General features: G+C 45.0%; 1 protein-coding gene across 1 annotated transcript in view; it reads left to right on the top strand.

Moving 5' to 3' along the window:
• IPO11 (importin 11) overlaps nt 1-18,972 on the top strand; it is a 643,145-nt gene that overhangs the window by 456,614 nt on the left and 167,559 nt on the right. The window contains exon 28 of the mRNA XM_075326256.1: nt 5,524-5,619. Within this exon, the coding sequence (XP_075182371.1) occupies nt 5,524-5,619 (96 nt within the window). The remainder of the gene's footprint in view (nt 1-5,523; nt 5,620-18,972) is intronic.

Raw genomic sequence — 18,972 nt, 5'->3', positions numbered from 1 at the left:
GTGCCGCTGCTGCAGATTTTCGGGAAATCCGCGGCAAATCCGCGGCAAAATCCGCGGTAAATCCGCAGCGTGGGCACATAGCCTAAGCCTGATTCCAGCTAAGGAAAACCTTGAAGATGGACACGACCTTGTTTTTTTAGCCTTTTTGCAAGTACAACCCGATTTTTATTTTTTTTTTTTATCGGATTGCACTTGCCAATTTTATAAGCAAATGTGAACAAACCGTAAAAAGCGTAATTAAACCCACTGGGATTAGTATGTTAGAGGAGCTGCCATTTCTGCTGACATCTCTCTTATTAAATACTTGTTTCTCCATAACACACCATTGTTTTCCTTAAAACTCTAGTTTATGCCATCCCTCAGTTATTCCTCCTGGAAATATGTGGATTCACTGTGCCTAGATGTCAGTTTACTTGTAAATTAACAGGACTTTGGGAAATTTATAACACTTTTTTTGCTGATGGTATGAAATTAAATAAGATCAAAAAGTTTGCCTTCTTTTCCAAAAACACCAGCCCTCTTCTATGGATGTACTTTATATGGTGCTGCATTTGAGTAAGGCTATGTGCCCACGGGAGATTTTGCTGTAGCTTTGTCCGCAGGTTTCCCACAGCTGCTCCCCGGAATCCGCAGCTATACATTGCTGTGGAATTTGAGTATTTTTGTTGCGGTAAACCTGCGGGACAAGTGCGTAAATACCAGCGGAAGTCCTGGCCTCTATCTCCATAGTGGAAAGGCTGGACATCAGCAGTTATTTCCGCATGAATAATTGTCATGCAGTTACGTGTGGCTTCAGGACATCCGCAGCATATTCCGCAGCCGAACATACCGCAGCATGGACACAGCACTCCCCAAATCCCATAGGATAACATGGGGAGTGTCTACTTGCCTAAACCTGCGGAAAATCTAGGTAAATACGCGGGTTTTTCGTGGAAAAATCCGCGGGTACATTGTCCCGTGGGCACATAGCCTAACTGCGCCCAGGTGCAGCTCCCGAGGGACCCTGGTCCTGGGAAACCTTTAAGAATTTGTCATGATTGACGTTTGCTCGCCGACACAGCATTTAGATTTTTTTTCTTCCCTCTCATTAGTAGTAGAGGAGTCATTTTTTACTAGGCTGCATATTATTGTATTTTTCATATTGCTAATTTCATTTCCTTGTGGAACGTGTGAATAAGAATATCTATAATACATGGCTTGTCAGGTTTAATGAGACCTAGAGGTGGTGAACTGTGCCCTTTGTAGTCCGTTATTGATATGCTCTCTGTTATACCTGCTGAGCCATTAGCCATGTACTATGGAAGAAGGGAGCAGTAGGGAAGAAATGATATTCTATACTGTAATTGTCAGGGGGCTGAAGTGTATTTTTGGACATGCAGTGTATGGAAACCAACTAGTTGCAGGCGTGACAAATACATTTATAAGCCATTTCTTTCTTCCATGTTTGCCCATTCTTTTCTTGACCTCGAACACTGATTTCTTAATTCATGAAGTTTAAAGCCTGCTTTACACGTTACAATTACACATGCGATCTCGTATGCGATCACACCCGCCCCCATCGTATGTGCAGCACGTTCAATTTGTTGCCCGTGTCGCACAAACGATTAAATCCCGTCACACTTACCTTCCATATGACCTCGCTGTGGGCGGCGGACATCCTCTTCCTGTAGTGGGTGGGACGTTTGGCGTCACAGTGACGTCACACGGCAGCCGGCCAATAGAAGCAGAGGGGCGGAGATGAGCGGGACGTAAACATCCCGCCCACCTCCTTCCTTCCGCATTGCAGGCTGGAGGCAGGTAAGCTGTGTTCATCGTTCCCGTGGTGTCACACACAGCGATGTGTGCTGCCTCAGGAACGATGAACAACCGGACGTTCAATTTTTAGAATTTGAACGACGTGTATGCGATCAACGTGTTTTCGTACAATCGCAATCGCACATAGGTTTCACACGCTACAACAACACTAACGATGCCGGATGTGCGTCACTTACGACGTGACCCCGCCGACACATCGTTAGATTTATTGTAGCGTGTAAAGCCCGCTTTACACGCTGCAATGTATCTTACAATGTGTCGGCGGGGTCACGTCGTAAGTGACGCACATCCGGCATCGTAAGGTACATTGTAGTGTGTAACAGGTACGTGCGATTGCGATTGAACGGTAAAACGTTCATCGCATACATGTCGTTCATTCCTCATGAATTGAACGTCAGATTGTTCATCGTACCCGGGGTAGCACACATCGCAGTGTGTGACACCCCGGGAACGATGAACAGATCTTACCTGCGTCCTGCGGCTCCCGGCCAGTAATGCGGAAGGAAGGAGGTGGGCGGGATGTTTACGTCCCGCTCAGCTCCGCCCCTCCACTTCTATTGGCCGGCTGCCACGTGACGTCGCTGTGACGCCGAACGTCCCTCCCACTCCAGGAAGTGGACGTTCGCCGCCCACATCGAGGTCGTATGGACGGGTAAGTACGTGTGATGGGGGTTAATCGTTTGTGCGGCACTTTCAACAAATTGAACATGCCACACATACGATGGGGCGTTGCAAATCGCATACGATATCGTATGCGAAATTGCAACGTGTAAAGCAGGCTTTAAGCCCGCTTTAGTCATTTGCAACTTTTCCGATTAAGACCCCATTCACATCCAAGTATCATTAACATGTTCTATCTATTGTTTTTTTACATATAAAACATGTACCCAATAAATATTTTATGAGCATGTTGCTTTTTTTTGCACTGATAAAGCAAAAACAAAATTGAATGTGGTTTGGATCCAATTTTCGGAATAAAGGTGCCTATTGAAGTCTATGGGGCTGAAAAAGCATCAGACAGCAGACATGATTAATGGATAGAAGAAGCTGGGAAACGGTTTTATTACATTTTTTTATATACAATAAAACAAAGTGACTATGCTTGCCACACTGATGAAGAAAATGGTAACATGAACCAAAAAATGGCTGGAAATCAGATTTAGAATATGGAACAAAATTTGTTATTCTTGTACTCAAGAAAAAAAAAATGCTGGATGTGAGACCGATCCTTAAGGTGACCCATCAATTAAATCATCTGCTCATAATTAAAGGGAATCTGTCACCACATTTGACCTACTGTATCTAAACTGTTAATATGGGCATACAGGTTATATTCAGCTGAATATAGTCATTCCTGTCTTGTCTCATATCAGAAGCCTTGTTGTGGAAAAATCATCTTTTATCACTTTATGTAAATGAGCTCTTCCATGCTATGGGGCGGATGCTGCCTAGAAGATAGCTCCACCTCCAGAGATTATTTTAAAGAAAAGGGGCGTTACCAGTGTGATATGTGATGGCCGCTCTCTATTCTCACTGCAGAGCTGTGTGTCATTTATAACTGACACTTCTGCAGGTTCCTCTCAGCTTCAGCCTCCATCTCACAGGCAGACCAGCTTATAATATTGTTGCAATGAAGCAGAGCTCAGGGAACAGCAAAAATGTGTTTGCAAGAAGTCAGATTTCATTTCTCCTGTTCTGTGTCAGTTACTTGTCTCACACTGGTAACTCCCCTTTTATTTAAAATAATCTCTGGAGGCGGAGTTATCTTCCAGGCAGCATCTGCCCCATAGCCTGGAAGAGCTAATTTACATAAAGCGATAAAGATGATTCATCCTCAACAAGGCATCTGATATGAGACGGACAAGTAAGACATTTTTCATCATTCTATAACCTTTATGCCCATATTAATAGGCTAAATGGGTCAAATGTGGTGACAGATTCCCTTTGATAGTTGAGTATCTCACATTTAATACTCTCAACTCACATAGTTGAGAGCAGCTATAGGGTCTCTCACTCTGTAGATTGTGACATGTCCACGTACTAAATGCACACGCCATCGATTTTAATGGGCACTGTGTAATGTTCAATTAAACTCCGGTGCTGCAAAGCAAGCAATGATGAGCTTATTTTTCTTGGTGCATGGGCATGGCAAATCCATGGATTTGGTCAAGCTTGCACATTAAGCAGCCGATATTTGGACAATGCTGGGCCATGTACATAGACATTTATGAGTTTCATTGACTTTAGTCTATTGAACCTGAGTACTAGAGTTGGTATGAATGGATTTGAACAACCGATCCGTTTGTCACGTCAGTGACAAGCCATGAGAACTGTCTCTTCCCTGATCACATCAAAGGCTCTACTTTTGATTAGCTGGCCTAACAGGACATCATTGTTGTAGCATGACGCACATGTGACGTTACACCATATTGCCTTATCAAAAGAGGATCCATTGGGTAAGAGCCAGTGCTCACAGCTCCTGTCCAGCAGTCACAGCTTATGGATGTGGATAATGTACTGGGTCCTGCAAATCAATTTGCACCAGCTCCACTCAGCATTTAGAATTGGAAGTGATATTTCGAAACATGAGAAGATAACAACTGAGTAAAGTTCATACCTGGTTCATGGGCCACGTCCATAATCTGAGGACCCTGGATGAGATCCATGAGCACTGACTCCTACTCTCATGTCATCCCTGGCTCTTCTTTTTATTAGCTGGCCTCCTGCAATGTCATATATGCACCACGCCACAGCAATGATATCTCACCAGGCCGGTCTACTCAAAAGAGGATCCACGGATGATGTCAGGTAAAAGATGGTTCTCGCTACTCCATCCAGCGTCAACAGATAACTGACGTGGCTCATGCAAATCGACCAGCTCTTGCAAATTGATTCACACCAACTTATCTTAGTGGTTGTCTTCTCATATGTCTAAAGGGTGCTTTACACGCTGCGACATCGCTAACGATATATCGTCGTGGTCACGGTGTTTGTGATGCACATCCAGCATTGTTAGCGACATCACAGCGTGTGACAGCTAGGAGCAACGATCAATGATCGCAAAAATGGCAAAAATCGTTGATCGTTGACATGTCGCTCTTTTTCATAATATCGTTGTTGGTGCATGCCGCTGGTTGATCGTCGTTCCTGCGGCATCACACATCGCTATGTGTGACACCGCCGGAACGACGGAAATCTCCTTACCTGCGTCCACTGCCAATGAGGAAGGAAGGAGGTGGGCGGCATGTTCCGGCCGCTCATCTCTGCCCCTCCTCTGCTATTGGGCGGCCACTTAGTGACGCCAATGTGACGCCGAACGAACCGCCCCCTTAGAAAGGAGAGCTTGTTCGGTGTCTCCAGCGACGTCGCTAGGCAGGTATGTGCGTGTGACGCTGCCGTAGTGATATTGTTCGCTACGGCAGTGATCACCCCCATGACGAAACAGCGACGTGGGCGGGTGCTATCGCTAGCGATGTCGCAGCGTGTAAAGCACCCTTTAGTGTCACTTCTGATTTTACCAGGAATCCTTTCATTTTATTTCTGATTGTAGAGTCTCTAATCAACTCTTCTGCCGTTTTGTCCTTTTCTCGTTAAGTGTTCAGGACGGTTTGCCCTCGTTTGTCCAGGTTTAGCATTTCCTTCTACCAAATATGTGTTAATAAAATATTAATAATACGAATTTACATTATTGTGTTTCTTCCCTTCCAGTGTAATTCAAGATAAGTTCTGTGGAATCATTAATATCTGTGTGGAAAGTCTTCACGATGTAATGACGGAAGATCCAGAAACAAATTCTTTCAAGGAGTAAGTCTTACACGAACTATGAACGCAGATCATAACCCCTCAGAGTATTAAGTGACAAATTTCATAAAATTCTTAATGATAATAACATTATAGGTCTTCATTACATTAACATTACTATAGTTTATTGCCGAAAATTGGGCTTTGTCAGTAACAATGGGTCTGGGAAAAATTACGATTTTTAGAGAATCTGATGAAGATCCATTCTTGGTCTCAACCATAAGGGCGGCTTTGCACACTACGACATCGCAGGTGCGATGTCGGTGGGGTCAAATCGAAAGTGACGCACATCCGGCGTCACTTGCGATGTCGTTGTGTGTAAATCCTAGATGATACGATAAACGAGCGCAAAAGCGTCGTTATCGTATCATCGTTGCAAGCTCCGACTTTTCCATAATTTTGCTGCAGCGATGGTACGATGCTGTTCCTCATTCCTGCGGCAGCACACATCGCTGTGTGTTACGCCGCAGGAGCGAGGAACTTCACCTTACCTGCCGCCGCCGGCTCTACGGAAGGAAGGAGGTGGGCGGGATGTTTACATCCTGCTCATCTCCGCCCCTCCGCCGCTATTGGCCGCCTGCCGTGTGACATCGCTATGATGCCGCACGACCTGCCCCCTTAGGAAGGAGGCGGGTCGCCGGCCAGAGCAACGGTCGCAGGGCAGGTGAGTGCATGTGAAGCTGGCGTAGCGATAATTTTCGCTACGCCAGCTATCACAAGATATCGTACGTGCGACGGGGGCGGGGACTATCGCGTGCGACATCGCAGCATCGGCTTGCGATGTCGCAACGTGCAAAGCCCGCCTAACACTACTTACCTTCTAGAATTGTATTTGTTAGATTTTTTTTTTATAAATTTTTTGTTGATATTGTTGTTTATTGAATTCTAGATTTAATCATGTGACAATACTTTCTGCAACGTTACCAATCTGCAGTGCAAATAAACTCTACATTAACTCCCATGTGCACCCGATAGCTGGTCCTGCTGCTTTCTCTGCCTCTCATTTCTACCAGTATGATACTTCTTAATACAGGTGCAGTGACCAAGTCAAACCGAGCCCTTCTCTTTATGGAGTATGCAGTGATGCAACTTACATGTTCAGTAAAGAAAAGAGCTCACCACACCTCTGATTACAGACTAGGAGGAAAGAGGGTAGAAAGCAGCAGCAGGACTAGTCCAAGAAAGCACATTGTTATTGCCGATTGAGAATCAACTAGGTACTGTCCTGCTTGTTGCTCTTGGGTACTGTCTTCAGTGCTGACGCGAGCGCTGTAAAATCCTTTGACACTCACTTGTGCACTAAAGCCTAAAAGTAGCAGAAAGAGGCTGCCTAGTTTAGCGCCACACGAAGCACAAACTTTGGGTGGTCCTTGCTGCAGTTTATCAGCAAAAATGAGTAGTAGAGTAATTTAGTAATATTTTTATACTGTAGGGTCATGCACTATAATCATTTCTTGTAAAAGTGGAGGTATGCTTTAAACTACTCTGTGTACACATTGATTAGTCTACCGTGGTCAACGGATATGTCATGGATGAGAGATATGTATTACAGAGGGGGTTATTCTCAGCGATGTAAGCCTGGAAGCAAGCTCCAGCACATATTGTGTTGAGAGTGTTAATAGGGCATGGCAAGGGCTAGGTTTACTAGCATTCAGAGAGATGGGTGTGACTGGCTGCTCACTTATTCTCACTACGTAACCTGGTATGGTGGATAAAAGAAAGTCCAAGTGTATCATTAGGTGTTTGTGTATGGAGGTAAGAAGGCCTCCTTTGTGAAGTTTTCATAGTGGGTCTTGTGTACCACTGAAGTGCCATTGTTTGGAGTATGTATGCTGTTTTGGCTGCACTGAAAAGCCGTTTATTTTCTGTGTTGGCGGCGTGCTTTATGGTGACTTAATGAAGCCTGGACGTTTTTATTTAAGTTGCATCCCGTGCCAACCTCAAACATAACCAAGTGAGTCAAGATCTCTAAAGTTGGTACTGAAGTGTGGGCTTGAATTCCAAGGGGTATGTTTGACTGTTGCATGTTTTAAGCAAATAGCTGCAGGGCTGAATGCAGACAACATGGAGGAACTGATAAAACAGCTGCTGCAGACTATTCTCCAACAGCATTAGCAGCAGCACAGGCAACAGATGTAACTACTAGCAGAGGTGATTTGTGGCATGGTAATTGGCCCAACCTCAGGTCAGAGTGATGATGCACACATGAGAAAAACTGTAGAGCCTTGCAAAAATGACTGCAGGGGATAATGTTGAGGCTTTCCTGACTGTTTTCGAAAGGGTGGTGGTACGGGAGAAATTGTCTCGAGCATTGGGCGGAGGTTCTCTCGCTATATCTCGCTATATCTGACTGAGGAAGCACAGAGGGCCTATTATGACCTGGCTCTGCAGGTCTCAAAACAGTGCGTCAAATTGAAAACGAACGCCCATATAAGTAACTCTGACTGTCAAGGCGCAACAAGTGTACCACTGGGGATATACAACTCTGACAAGCCTCCACTCTCCCAAATATTCAATCTATTACAACTGGTTCAAAAGTGGTTTCAACCAGAATCTTCATCCCCATCGTAGATGGTGGAAATAGTCATCATGGACAGGTTCATATATTTCCTTCCGAGGGTGGTTCAGTCCTGGGTTGAAGGAATATTCATAAGGTTTAATGAGCGGACCTGGAAACAGAGTGACAGCCACACAAAAACTTGGTAAGTATAATTGTCCTTCTTTAATCCCCATTTTGCTTCTTTTTGCAGCCCCCTAACCCTTTACCCGAATGGTGGAACCTGAACAGTAACTTGGACTTTCCTGAAAAGTCCATGTTTGGGGTCAATGCATGGACACTAGGTGTCCAGTACGGACCCCAATCTTTACAGTTCGGGTTCACCCATCACTATCAACGTTGTGTTTATACCGCTCAGTAAATGCCATATTGTCGAATTGCTGCTTTTGTTTTTATTACATTTTCCACCAAGAGTTATTGAAAGTTAATCAGCAAGATACATATACATGAAATAGAGCGATTAAAAATACAAATTTTTAATTAAAAAAAACAGCTCTTGTACAATTATGTTGAGGGAAACAATATACTGAACAAAAATATGAACGCAGCATTTATGCTTTTGCTCCCATTTCTCATGAGCTGAACTCAAAGGCTAAAGGGTGCTTTACACGAGACGATCTATCGTGCGATAGATCGTCGGGGTCACAGTTTTTGTGATGCACATCCGGCATCGCTTGCGACGTCGGGCTGTGTGACACCTCCGAGCGACGCAGCATCGCTCACAAATCGTGAGTCGTGTACTCGTCGCTCGGTTTCATAATCTCGTTTAATTAAAATGGGGCCGGTTGCTCATCGTTCCCGGGGTAGCACACGCCGCTCCATGTGACACCCCGGGAATGATGAACAGCAGCTTACCTCCGTCCCGCTGCACCCGCCGGCTATGTGGAAGGAAGGAGGTGGGCGGGATGTTTATGTCCCGCTCATCTCCGCCCCTCCGCTTCTATTGGCCGGCCGCTGTGTGACGTTGCTGTGACGCCGAACGTCCCTCCCCCTTCAGGAAGAGTATGTTCGCCGCCCACAGCGACGTCGCACAGCAGGTAATTGCCCGTGACGCACAAACGACGGGGGCGGGTACGATCGATCGTGAAATTGCACGATAGATCTTACCTTGTAAAGCAGGCTTTAGACTTTTTCGATGTACAAAAAAGGCTTTTTTCGCTCAAATATTGTTCACAAATTTGTCTATATCTGTGTTAGTGATCACTTCTCCTTTGCTGAGAAGAAGAAGGAGACTATGATGGGGGTTATTACTGCAAGAAGAACTCCAGGATGGGGGTCATTATCACAAGATGGGGATTATTACTACAAGATGGGGAAGATGGGGATCAGGATGGCTATAATTGCTGCAAGATAGGGGATCAGTATGGGGGTCATTAGTATAAGAAGGAGACCAGAATGGGGGTCATTACTACAAGAAGAACACCAGGATGGGGATCATTATTACAGGATGGGAACAAGGATGGGGATCATTATCACAAGGACCAGGATGAGGATTATTACTACAAGATGGGGAAGATGGGAACCAGGATGGGGGACATTATTACAAGATGGGGACCAGGATGGGTATAATTTTCACAAGATGGGGACCAGAATGGGGATCATTACTACAAGATGAGGACCAAGATGGGGGTCATTAGTACAAGAAGGAAACCAGGATGGGGGGTCATTACTACAAGAAGAGCACCAGGATGTGGATCATTATCACAAGATGGGAACCAGGATGAGGATTATTACTACAAGATGGGGAAGATGGGAACCAGGATAGGAGACAGTACTACAAGATGGGGACCAGGATGGGTATAATTTTTACAAGATGGGAATCAGGATGGGGATCATTACTACAAGATAGGAAATCAGTATGGGGGTCATTAGTTTAAGAAGGAAACCAGGATGGGGTCATTACTACAAGAAGAACACCAGGATGTGGATCATTATTACAGGATGGGGACAAGGATGGGGATCATTATCAGAAGGACCAGGATGGGGATTATTACTACAAGATGGGGAAGATGGGGACCAGGATGGTGATCATTATTACAAGATTGGAACCAGTATGGGGGAGTCATTAGTACAAGATGGAGACCAGGATGTGGGGGTCATTACTACAAGAAGAACAGCAGGATGAGGATCATTACTACAAGATGAGGACCAGGATTGGGATGATTACTACAAGATGGGGACCAGTATGGTCACATTACTACAAGAAGGAGACCAGGATAGATGACATTACTACAGGATGGGAACCAGGCTGTGGTAATTTGCTACAAGATGGGCACTAGTATAGGTGGCATTGCTACAAAATGTTGGCCAGAATTACTGCATGCTGCTAATTGTAAAACAATATTCCTGTATAAGGCTAAATGGGGGGCCAAAAAAAAGAAAAATTGTAAAAACTTTTTTTTTTTTTTTAAAAAAAAAAAAAATGTTGCCACTATTAATGCTTTTTTATGTACAAACACAAGTAAACGAAAAAGTATACATTTTGTTACCTCCGCATCTGTAACGAGCCAAGCTTTAAATCTGTACCATAATTCTTTCAACTATTAGCATAATAAAAAAACAATGAAAAGATACGCCAAAAATAATGAAAAAGTTGTAAAGAAGAAAAAAAAATTGTATCACTGAAAATGTTATTTCATCCTGCAAAGAATCCAATGGAGCCATCAAATTCTATTTTTTTTCTACGTGTAGCTCATATATCCAGCCGAGTTTGAGACCCCTTCTATAGGTGCTGGGCGGGTCACCTTGCTACTCCACATCTATAGTCAAAGCCACTTCTTTTTTAAAGCTGATTTTTATTTTGGTTAAGCCACAAGTCCTTGTTGTGCTTGATGTTCCCATATTCCTTGTCAGAAGGCTTTGCCCAGAGACTGATTTTGTCCAATCATCACTGACATTATGGTAACACCCGGTTGTCAGTTAGGTTAGTCAGACAGCTACTTGGTGAATGACATTGACATTATTTTGTTGTGCTACAAAAAGCTGAGGCCTTATGAAAACATTTTCAGGAGGAATAACAGAGGAACAACACTACAACGTTGTAATTAAAGAATAGATTTCTAATTTGGAATGCAAACATTTACTATAACTTGTTGGTACAGCTGACAGGTTTTCTTCAAATCCAATGACTGGAGTCGTTTATTTTTCTTCCATCCTGCCCAGACCACTACAATGACTTGTCCTGATGACAGCAGACATCTTTGGCCCCTTCATTGTACAGCCATCCCGGTCTGTATCAGTGTAACCCACTCTTTCCCAGTAAAACATATAAAGATGGAGGGTTCAGCGTTACAGCCTGGCGCACATGTTTTATACATGAACTACATTCTTCTATCGGAGTCTATTCTATCATCTCACACATCATCGACCACAAAGAATCCTCACCAAAATGTTTCTTTCACATTCCCGCACACATCACGAGCGGCCGGGCATTTTGTCTACAATCTGAGTGATGAGGAAAATGAAATGTTTGAGGAGGGGGTGTCCTGATTTCTGCAAATGAAGGTTTTCTGGGATACACAGAAATATTACTCGAGCTTCCAATATATTTTCTGCCTTCTTTGTTTTCAGGTTGCAAAATTTCTGCTTGATGTCAGTCAATACCCTATTTCCCGGAAAATAAGACACTATCTTATATTTTTTATTTGCCCCGAAAAAAGCACTAGGTCTTATTTTCAGGGGGTGTCTTATTCTTGAGGAGACACGGTTGTGGGTAAGTTTACCCCACAAAAAGCAGACCCCCCCCTTCCCAGGATCGTCATACTTACCAGCCCCAGGCGTCTGTATGGTTCCCAGATCTCCCAGCAGGTATGCTGTATGCCTCCCCTGCGTCTGACCGACACACATGCTTCAGATCACACACACACATCAGATAGCATACACTCATATAGACACACACATCAGATTCCATATCATCCCTCCCTGTGATCTCTGTACAGCATGCTGTCCTCCCCTGCATCTTACTAACACACATACACCAGAACACACACTCACACATCAGATAACATAAACACACACACCAGATTCCATATCATTCCTGTGATCCACATTCCCTGTGATCTCCGGTGGGTGCTCCAGGCAGCTGTGCTGCACGCCGTCCTCCTCTGCCTCTTGCCGACACTCACACATCAGAACACACACCCACACATCAGACAGCATACACTCACACATCCGATCGCATACACACACTCATAATAACGCACATACCGGTACAATCGCGCGCACACACTCACAACATCCAGAGATACCACGTGCTTCCGGCCATGTGATGTAGGTCCTGAAAGCTCACTGCTCAGTGCACAGCGTCGCAGGTCCTTACATGCGCCGAGAAGCAAGCGATATCGATGGATGTGGTGAGTGTGTGGATGCGATCTGTAGTGTGTGTGTGTGTGTGTGTGTGTGTGTAAGTGATCTGATGTGTGTGTATATGTGATCTGATGTGTGTGTTCTGCTGTAGGTCCATGATGCGCTCCCCTGCTCCCAGTCGGCATCTGGTGAGTATGATTGGGGGGGGTCTTCTCTCTTCTTTCTTTAGGGGGTGTCCACTGTCTATAATGAAGTGTCCTGCAGAATTCTTTAACTTTTTTACCGCATAATGACACTTCATTATTGACCACGGCTAGGTCTTATTTTCAGGGGATGTCTTATATTTAAGACTCCCTGAAAACTCCTGCTAGGTCTTATTTTCAGGGGAGGTCTTATTTTTGGAGAAACACGGTAGGAATCTCTATTCATTTTCTGCCAGAGAATGCAGCTGTGAGAGGTACACAGGATGCCATCACACTGCAACCTATAGGCCGCCCTATATGAGGAGACCAGGTCAATTATATTGAAGACAATTAACATTTTAAATTTAGTAGACTTTAAAGGGAATCTATCACCATGTTTTTACCATCTAATCTGACAGCAGCATAAATGTAGGGGCAGAGATCCTGATTCCAGTGATGTGTCACTTACTGGGCTGCTTAGTGTAGTTTTCATAAAACCACTGATTAATAAGCAGTAGATTATCATTACAGGACTACTTGGCGTGCTGCAGGTAGTCCAGCATATTCATGATCTCTGTATAACTGCTAGATCTGCAGAAAAGAAAACATTGTCAGCATTATCAAAATAACAGCAAGCAGCTCAGTAAGTGACACATCGCTGGAATCAGGGTCTCTGTCTCTACATTATGCTGCTCTCAGATTGGGGAGCAAAAACCTGGTGATTCCATTTTAAAGGATGGAAATTCTAGAGTCAGTGTGAAATAAACAGTTACTTCAGGTCCTGTTCAGATCACATTATTAGGTTCCATTAACGCAACTATATTTTCGAGTTCTCTCTGTGCAAAAAACTGACCTCACACAGACAGCCCTAGGACTAATATTATTCAGTACGGGTGTTCAGATCACTATTTTTTTTTTCCATCATCACTATGTGAAAAGAAATCGCAGCATGCCCTAGTCTGTTATGTGAATTTTTGCCTATGTGCGTACAAAAAAAGTGTTATCCCATACGAATCAACAGGTTTTTTTATCTATACGATGCAATTATTAGCTTTGAAAACTATTTTTGGACTTTTCAATTGTATTCACTGCCGACGTGTAAGAGCAAATGCCATACGGATGAAAAATTATCCATTTTGTTCTGGATGAAAAATCATTTGATTATTTTTTTTTAACACTCGTGAATTTGGCCTCATAGTGTTTAACGTGTAGTCCAAGGAAAATAGTGACGTAAACGTTAAACGTGTCCATAAGGGTCTATTGTTTAAAAGAAGCGGTGAGATCGTTTTACATAGCTTCATTATGCAAACTGTCAAAGAGGCAAGAAATGGGGAGCAGATCAGAATAACACCGGGTTTTTCCAAAAATAAGCCCTCCCCTAAAAATAAGTCCTAGCAGGAATTTTCAGCATTTTCAGCGTAAGCCTGAAATATAAGCCCTACCCCGAAAATTAACCGTAGTCGCAGTTCAATAAGTGTCAATGCAGCTAAAAAAGTTAAAGAATACTGCAGGACACTTCCTTATAGAAAGGAGACACCCCCCAAAAGAGAGAGAAAAGACAGAAGACCCCGCAATCATATTCACCAGATGCCGAACAGGAGGACCTGCAGTGGAACACACACCCACACACATCAGATCGCACACCAACAACAGATCACATACCAATTACAGATCGCACACTCACACATCAGATTGCACACCCACACATATCAGATTACACACACACGAGATTGATATCCTCCATGCGTTCCACGCATTGCGTCCCGGGATTCTCTGCCAGCCAGGAGCAATCGGTAGCATCAGATGTGGTGAGTGTGTGTGTGCGATCTGATGTGTGTGTGATCTGATGTGTGTGTGTGTGTGTGATCTGATGTGTGTGTGTGATCTGATGTATGTGAGTGTCGGCCAGAAGCAGGGGAGGTCTGTCAGGAACATACCTGCGTGGAGAACTCGCCTTAGATCGCAGGAGGACCTCGGAGCCACGCAAACGTCTAGGGTCTGGTTAGTATGCTCTTCTGGGAAGGGAGGGGAGAGAGTCTGCTTTTTTGGGGGGATAAACTTACCCCCAACTGTGTTCCCCAAGAATAAGCCCTACCTGATAATAAGTGCTAGCACTTTTTTCAGGGCAAAACAAAGTAGAAGACAGTGTCTTATTTTTGGAAAAACACTGTAGCGACGTTAACAAGTCCAAGGGCGGCTTTGCACGTTGCGACATCGCAAGCCGATGCTGCGATGTCGCACGCGATAGTCCCCGCCCCCGTCGCAGGTACGATATCGTGTGATAGCTGGAGTAGCGAAAATTATCGCTACGCCAGCTTCACATGCACTCACCCGCCCTGCGACCGTCGCTCTGGCCGGTGACCTGCCTCCTTCCTAAGGGGGCGGGTCGTGCGGCGTCATAGCGACGTCACATGGCAGGCGGCCAATAGCGGCGGAGGGTCGGAGATGAGCAGGATGTAAACATCCCGCCCACCTCCTTCCTTCCGCATATCCTACGGAAGCCGCAGTGACACCGGTAGGAGATGTTCCTCGCTCCTGCGGCTTCACACACAGCGATGTGTGCTGCCGCATGAGCGAGGAACAACATCGGACCGTCGCGTCAGCGTAATTATGGATTACGCCGACGCGGCACCGGTGATACGATTACGACGATTTTGCGCTCGATAATCGTATCATCTAGGCTTTACACACTACGATGTCGCATGCGATGCCGGATGTGCGTCACTTTCAATTTGACCCCACCGATATCGCACCTGCGATGTCGTAGTGTGCAAAGCCCGCCCTAGGGTGAGGCATTAATGAGGGTTCACTGCGTAGAGCAAGAGTACTTGCCCGAATTGGGACAACCTTTTCCAGTACTTACCAGCTCAATTGCACATTGAATCAACGTTTACTTTCTATCCAGTTCTAATGCGGGCGTCACACGGTACGATCTATTGTGCGATCGTACCCACCCCCGTCGTTTGTGCGTCACAGGCAAATCGCTGCCCGTGTCGCACAAAGTCGTTAAACCGCCGTCACACGTGCTTACCTGCAGAGCGACCTCACTGTGGGCGAACATCCTCTTCCTGAAGGGGGAGGGACGCTCGGCGTCACAGCGACGTCACACAGCCGCCGGCCAATAGAAGCGGAGATGAGCGGGACGTAAACTCCCGCCCACCTCCTTCCTTCCGCATAGCCAGCGGGTGCCGCGGAACGCAGGTAAGCTGTGTTCATCGTTCCCGGGTTGTCACACGGAGCGATGTGTGGTACCCCGGGTACAATGTACTATCGGCGCCATGAAAAATAAACAATTTTTTAAAAATAAGCGACGTGTACACGACTCACGATTTGTGACCGATTCTGCGTCACTCGGAGGTGTCACACGAGACGACGTCGTGAACATTGTCGGATGTGCGTCACGAAAACCCGTGACCCCAGCGATGCATTGCACGATAGATAGTCTCGTGTGACGCCTGCATTAGTGTATATGTGGCCACAAAGAAATGTCTGGACTTGTGTTTTACTAAGGCTGCTTTCACACATCCGGTTTGAGCAGTGCGGCTCAATCCGGCTGTGAAGCCTATGCAACGGATGCGGTGAAAACACTGCATCCTTTGCATAAGTTTTTTACATGCAGCCGGTCCGGTTTTTGCCGCTTGCGGCATGCTACTGAGCATGCACAGTGGCAAAAACCGCATGCGGCGGCCGGATGCGTTTTTTGCCGCATCCGGCATCCATAGGGATGCATTGGGAAAAGCGCCGCATCGGCCGGATGCGGCGCGATGCGGGTTTTTTTGCCGGAGCAAAAAACGTGCCAGGGAACGTTCCATCCGGCCGCCGCATTGGCTAAATCTGCCGCATGCGGCAAAAACCGGACCGAACGCAAGCCCATGCGGCACAATACGGCACTAATTAAAGTCTATGCAGGAAAAACGCAACCGGCAGCAAAAAAAAACAGTTGCGGTTTTCCTGCAAAGTGCCGGATTGTGCCGCATTGCAAAAGCCGCATGTGTGAAAGCAGCCTAAGCCATCCGGCATTGTAATTGCTTTAGTGGCAGTATACCATATTTTTTGGTTTATAAGACGCACCCCAAATTTAGAGGAAAAAATGGTAAATAAAAAAAAAATGGGTTTCGTCTTACATCTGTGAGCGGGCTGCAGTGGTAGTGGAGCGGGGTCACTGGAGGCAGGGGCGGTGGTGGAATAAGGCAATGCTGCGGAGGCTCTGCAGGGGCTGTGAGCGATGTGCTACAGCTGTTCTGTGCCTCTGGCCCATTTATCTCCCAGCAGCGGACTTAAGAAAAATGGTGCCCGGAGGTGACGTATGCGCAGATGAGATCTTGAGCCAGGAGCTCCATCTGCGTCAACTCTGGGTGGGATTCTTTTGAAGTTCGCACCGCCAATATTTTCAGGATGACACCCACAGCTCGAGCACAGCGCCCACAGCTTCAACACAGCTCCCGCGGCATTGCTTCTGCGACCCCTCTCCACCATCCCCGGTAAGCAACATTCAAATTATAATACACAGCCCTTATTTTTCTCCCAAATTTTGGGGAGGAAAAGTGTGTCTTATAATCCGAAAAACACGGCAGCTAATAAACGATTCCCTTTAAAAATTGGTTTCTTGGTCCGCCAGCACAATTGCTATTCTATGCATCCTCCATTAGGAGGATTTGGTTATTTGCATTATTTATATATCATTTTGCTAAAAAACATGAACCTGATCTACCTCCAATAAAGCCTACAAGGCGCGAATAACGGCGACACGTCTAAGCACTAAATGGACTTGTTTTGTCAACATGCCTCTGACTTTCCAAATAATCGGAATTGTTTATAGCCGTGTTTTCTGCGCAACAGGCCATTGTTCTTTTTGCAGGTGCATAAAATGATTCATTTGTTTGAAAAATGTCCAGAAACGCCGTCCTCTATAACCATAAAACATGACGCACAACAGTTTGATGTGAGACTACATGACTATGTCAGGATACTGCGATGGTTTCAGCCTCGCACACTGAATGGACAGGAATATCAATCTGTATTTTCAAGGGTATAAAAATAGCAATCACTTCATCATGAAGAATTTCCTGTGAGAAGCTGTAATGGCTTTAAGGAATGCTTCATTCTCAATACTTCCAAGCTTCCAGCAGCAAAAGTGAGGAGCTCGACAAACGCCGGATCATCTTTTACGATAAAAAATGAGCACGAAACACACAATTACTGTATCATAAATATGCCTTTATCATCGGCCCTGCTTTAAATCATTAATGTCACAACGTGCCTTACATGGGTTTGGAAATGATTGTTCGAGGGACTGCTGTGGCACAGCTTGATACGTCCTACAGTGCTCAATCTGCAGCGTACAGAGTACAGGCAATTTGTACTATTGTTGGAGTTATTATCAGTATTATTCTTATTTTCTTTACAGGACTTTTAAGTATATTTTACATTGAGATAAAAAGCAACCTGTGATAATATAACAATATATAACAAAGAACAAAACATTTTACGTGCACATACATTGCGGCCACAGACGCAGCATTGCTTACCAATAATGAGCTATAAAAACTATTTTTTTTTAATGCTTCTCCCCTGATTCCGTCGATAATTTTGTACAACATAACACGCGGAGAATCCTTTACCGCCACTGTTCTTCCTTTGTTTCCTGGTCTATTAGTGTATTGCTAGAAATGGAAAAACTCATGTGACACATTCATAGATAGAGCATTGATGGACAAAGCGGGAGATAGTCATGGCCAAAAGTGTCGGCAAATTGTTCCAGAAAATGAAGTATTTTTCCCAGAAAATTGTTGCAATTACACACGTTTTGTTATACTCGTACAGGTTTATTTCCTTTGTGTATTGGAATAACACAAAAAAAAGAAGCAGAGATAAAAGGCCAAATTGGTGATAATTTCACATAAAATCCTAAAAATGGGCCAACAAAAATTGTTGGCACTATGAAGCTAGTCACTACACGGACAAGTCATGAGGCAGGATAGTCAAACGTTTTAAGGCCAGGTAACAAGAAAGCACGTCAAGATTAACGGGACAGACATTGTCATAGTCATTTCACAGTCCGGAGTCAGAATACCTGCAGGTAGCAGATCAGAACAGAGGGACAAGGCAAAAAGATGGTCAAGCAAAGGTCAGGCAGCAAGAGATCAATTCCCAGAGCACAGATACAATAGTCCAACTAGCACACCTGAGCAGGAGCCTAAAGGCCACTTTACACGCTGCGATATCGGTACCGATATCGCTAGCATGGGTACCCGCCCCCATCGGTTGTGCGACACGGGCAAATCGCTGCCCATGGCGCACAACATCGCCCGG

This window comes from Anomaloglossus baeobatrachus, chromosome 1 (assembly GCF_048569485.1).
Source record: "Anomaloglossus baeobatrachus isolate aAnoBae1 chromosome 1, aAnoBae1.hap1, whole genome shotgun sequence".
In the NCBI taxonomy this organism is placed as follows: Eukaryota; Metazoa; Chordata; class Amphibia; order Anura; family Aromobatidae; genus Anomaloglossus; species Anomaloglossus baeobatrachus.
The sequence above is the reverse complement of the archived record's forward strand: the minus strand, read 5'-3'. Positions and strand labels throughout refer to the sequence as shown.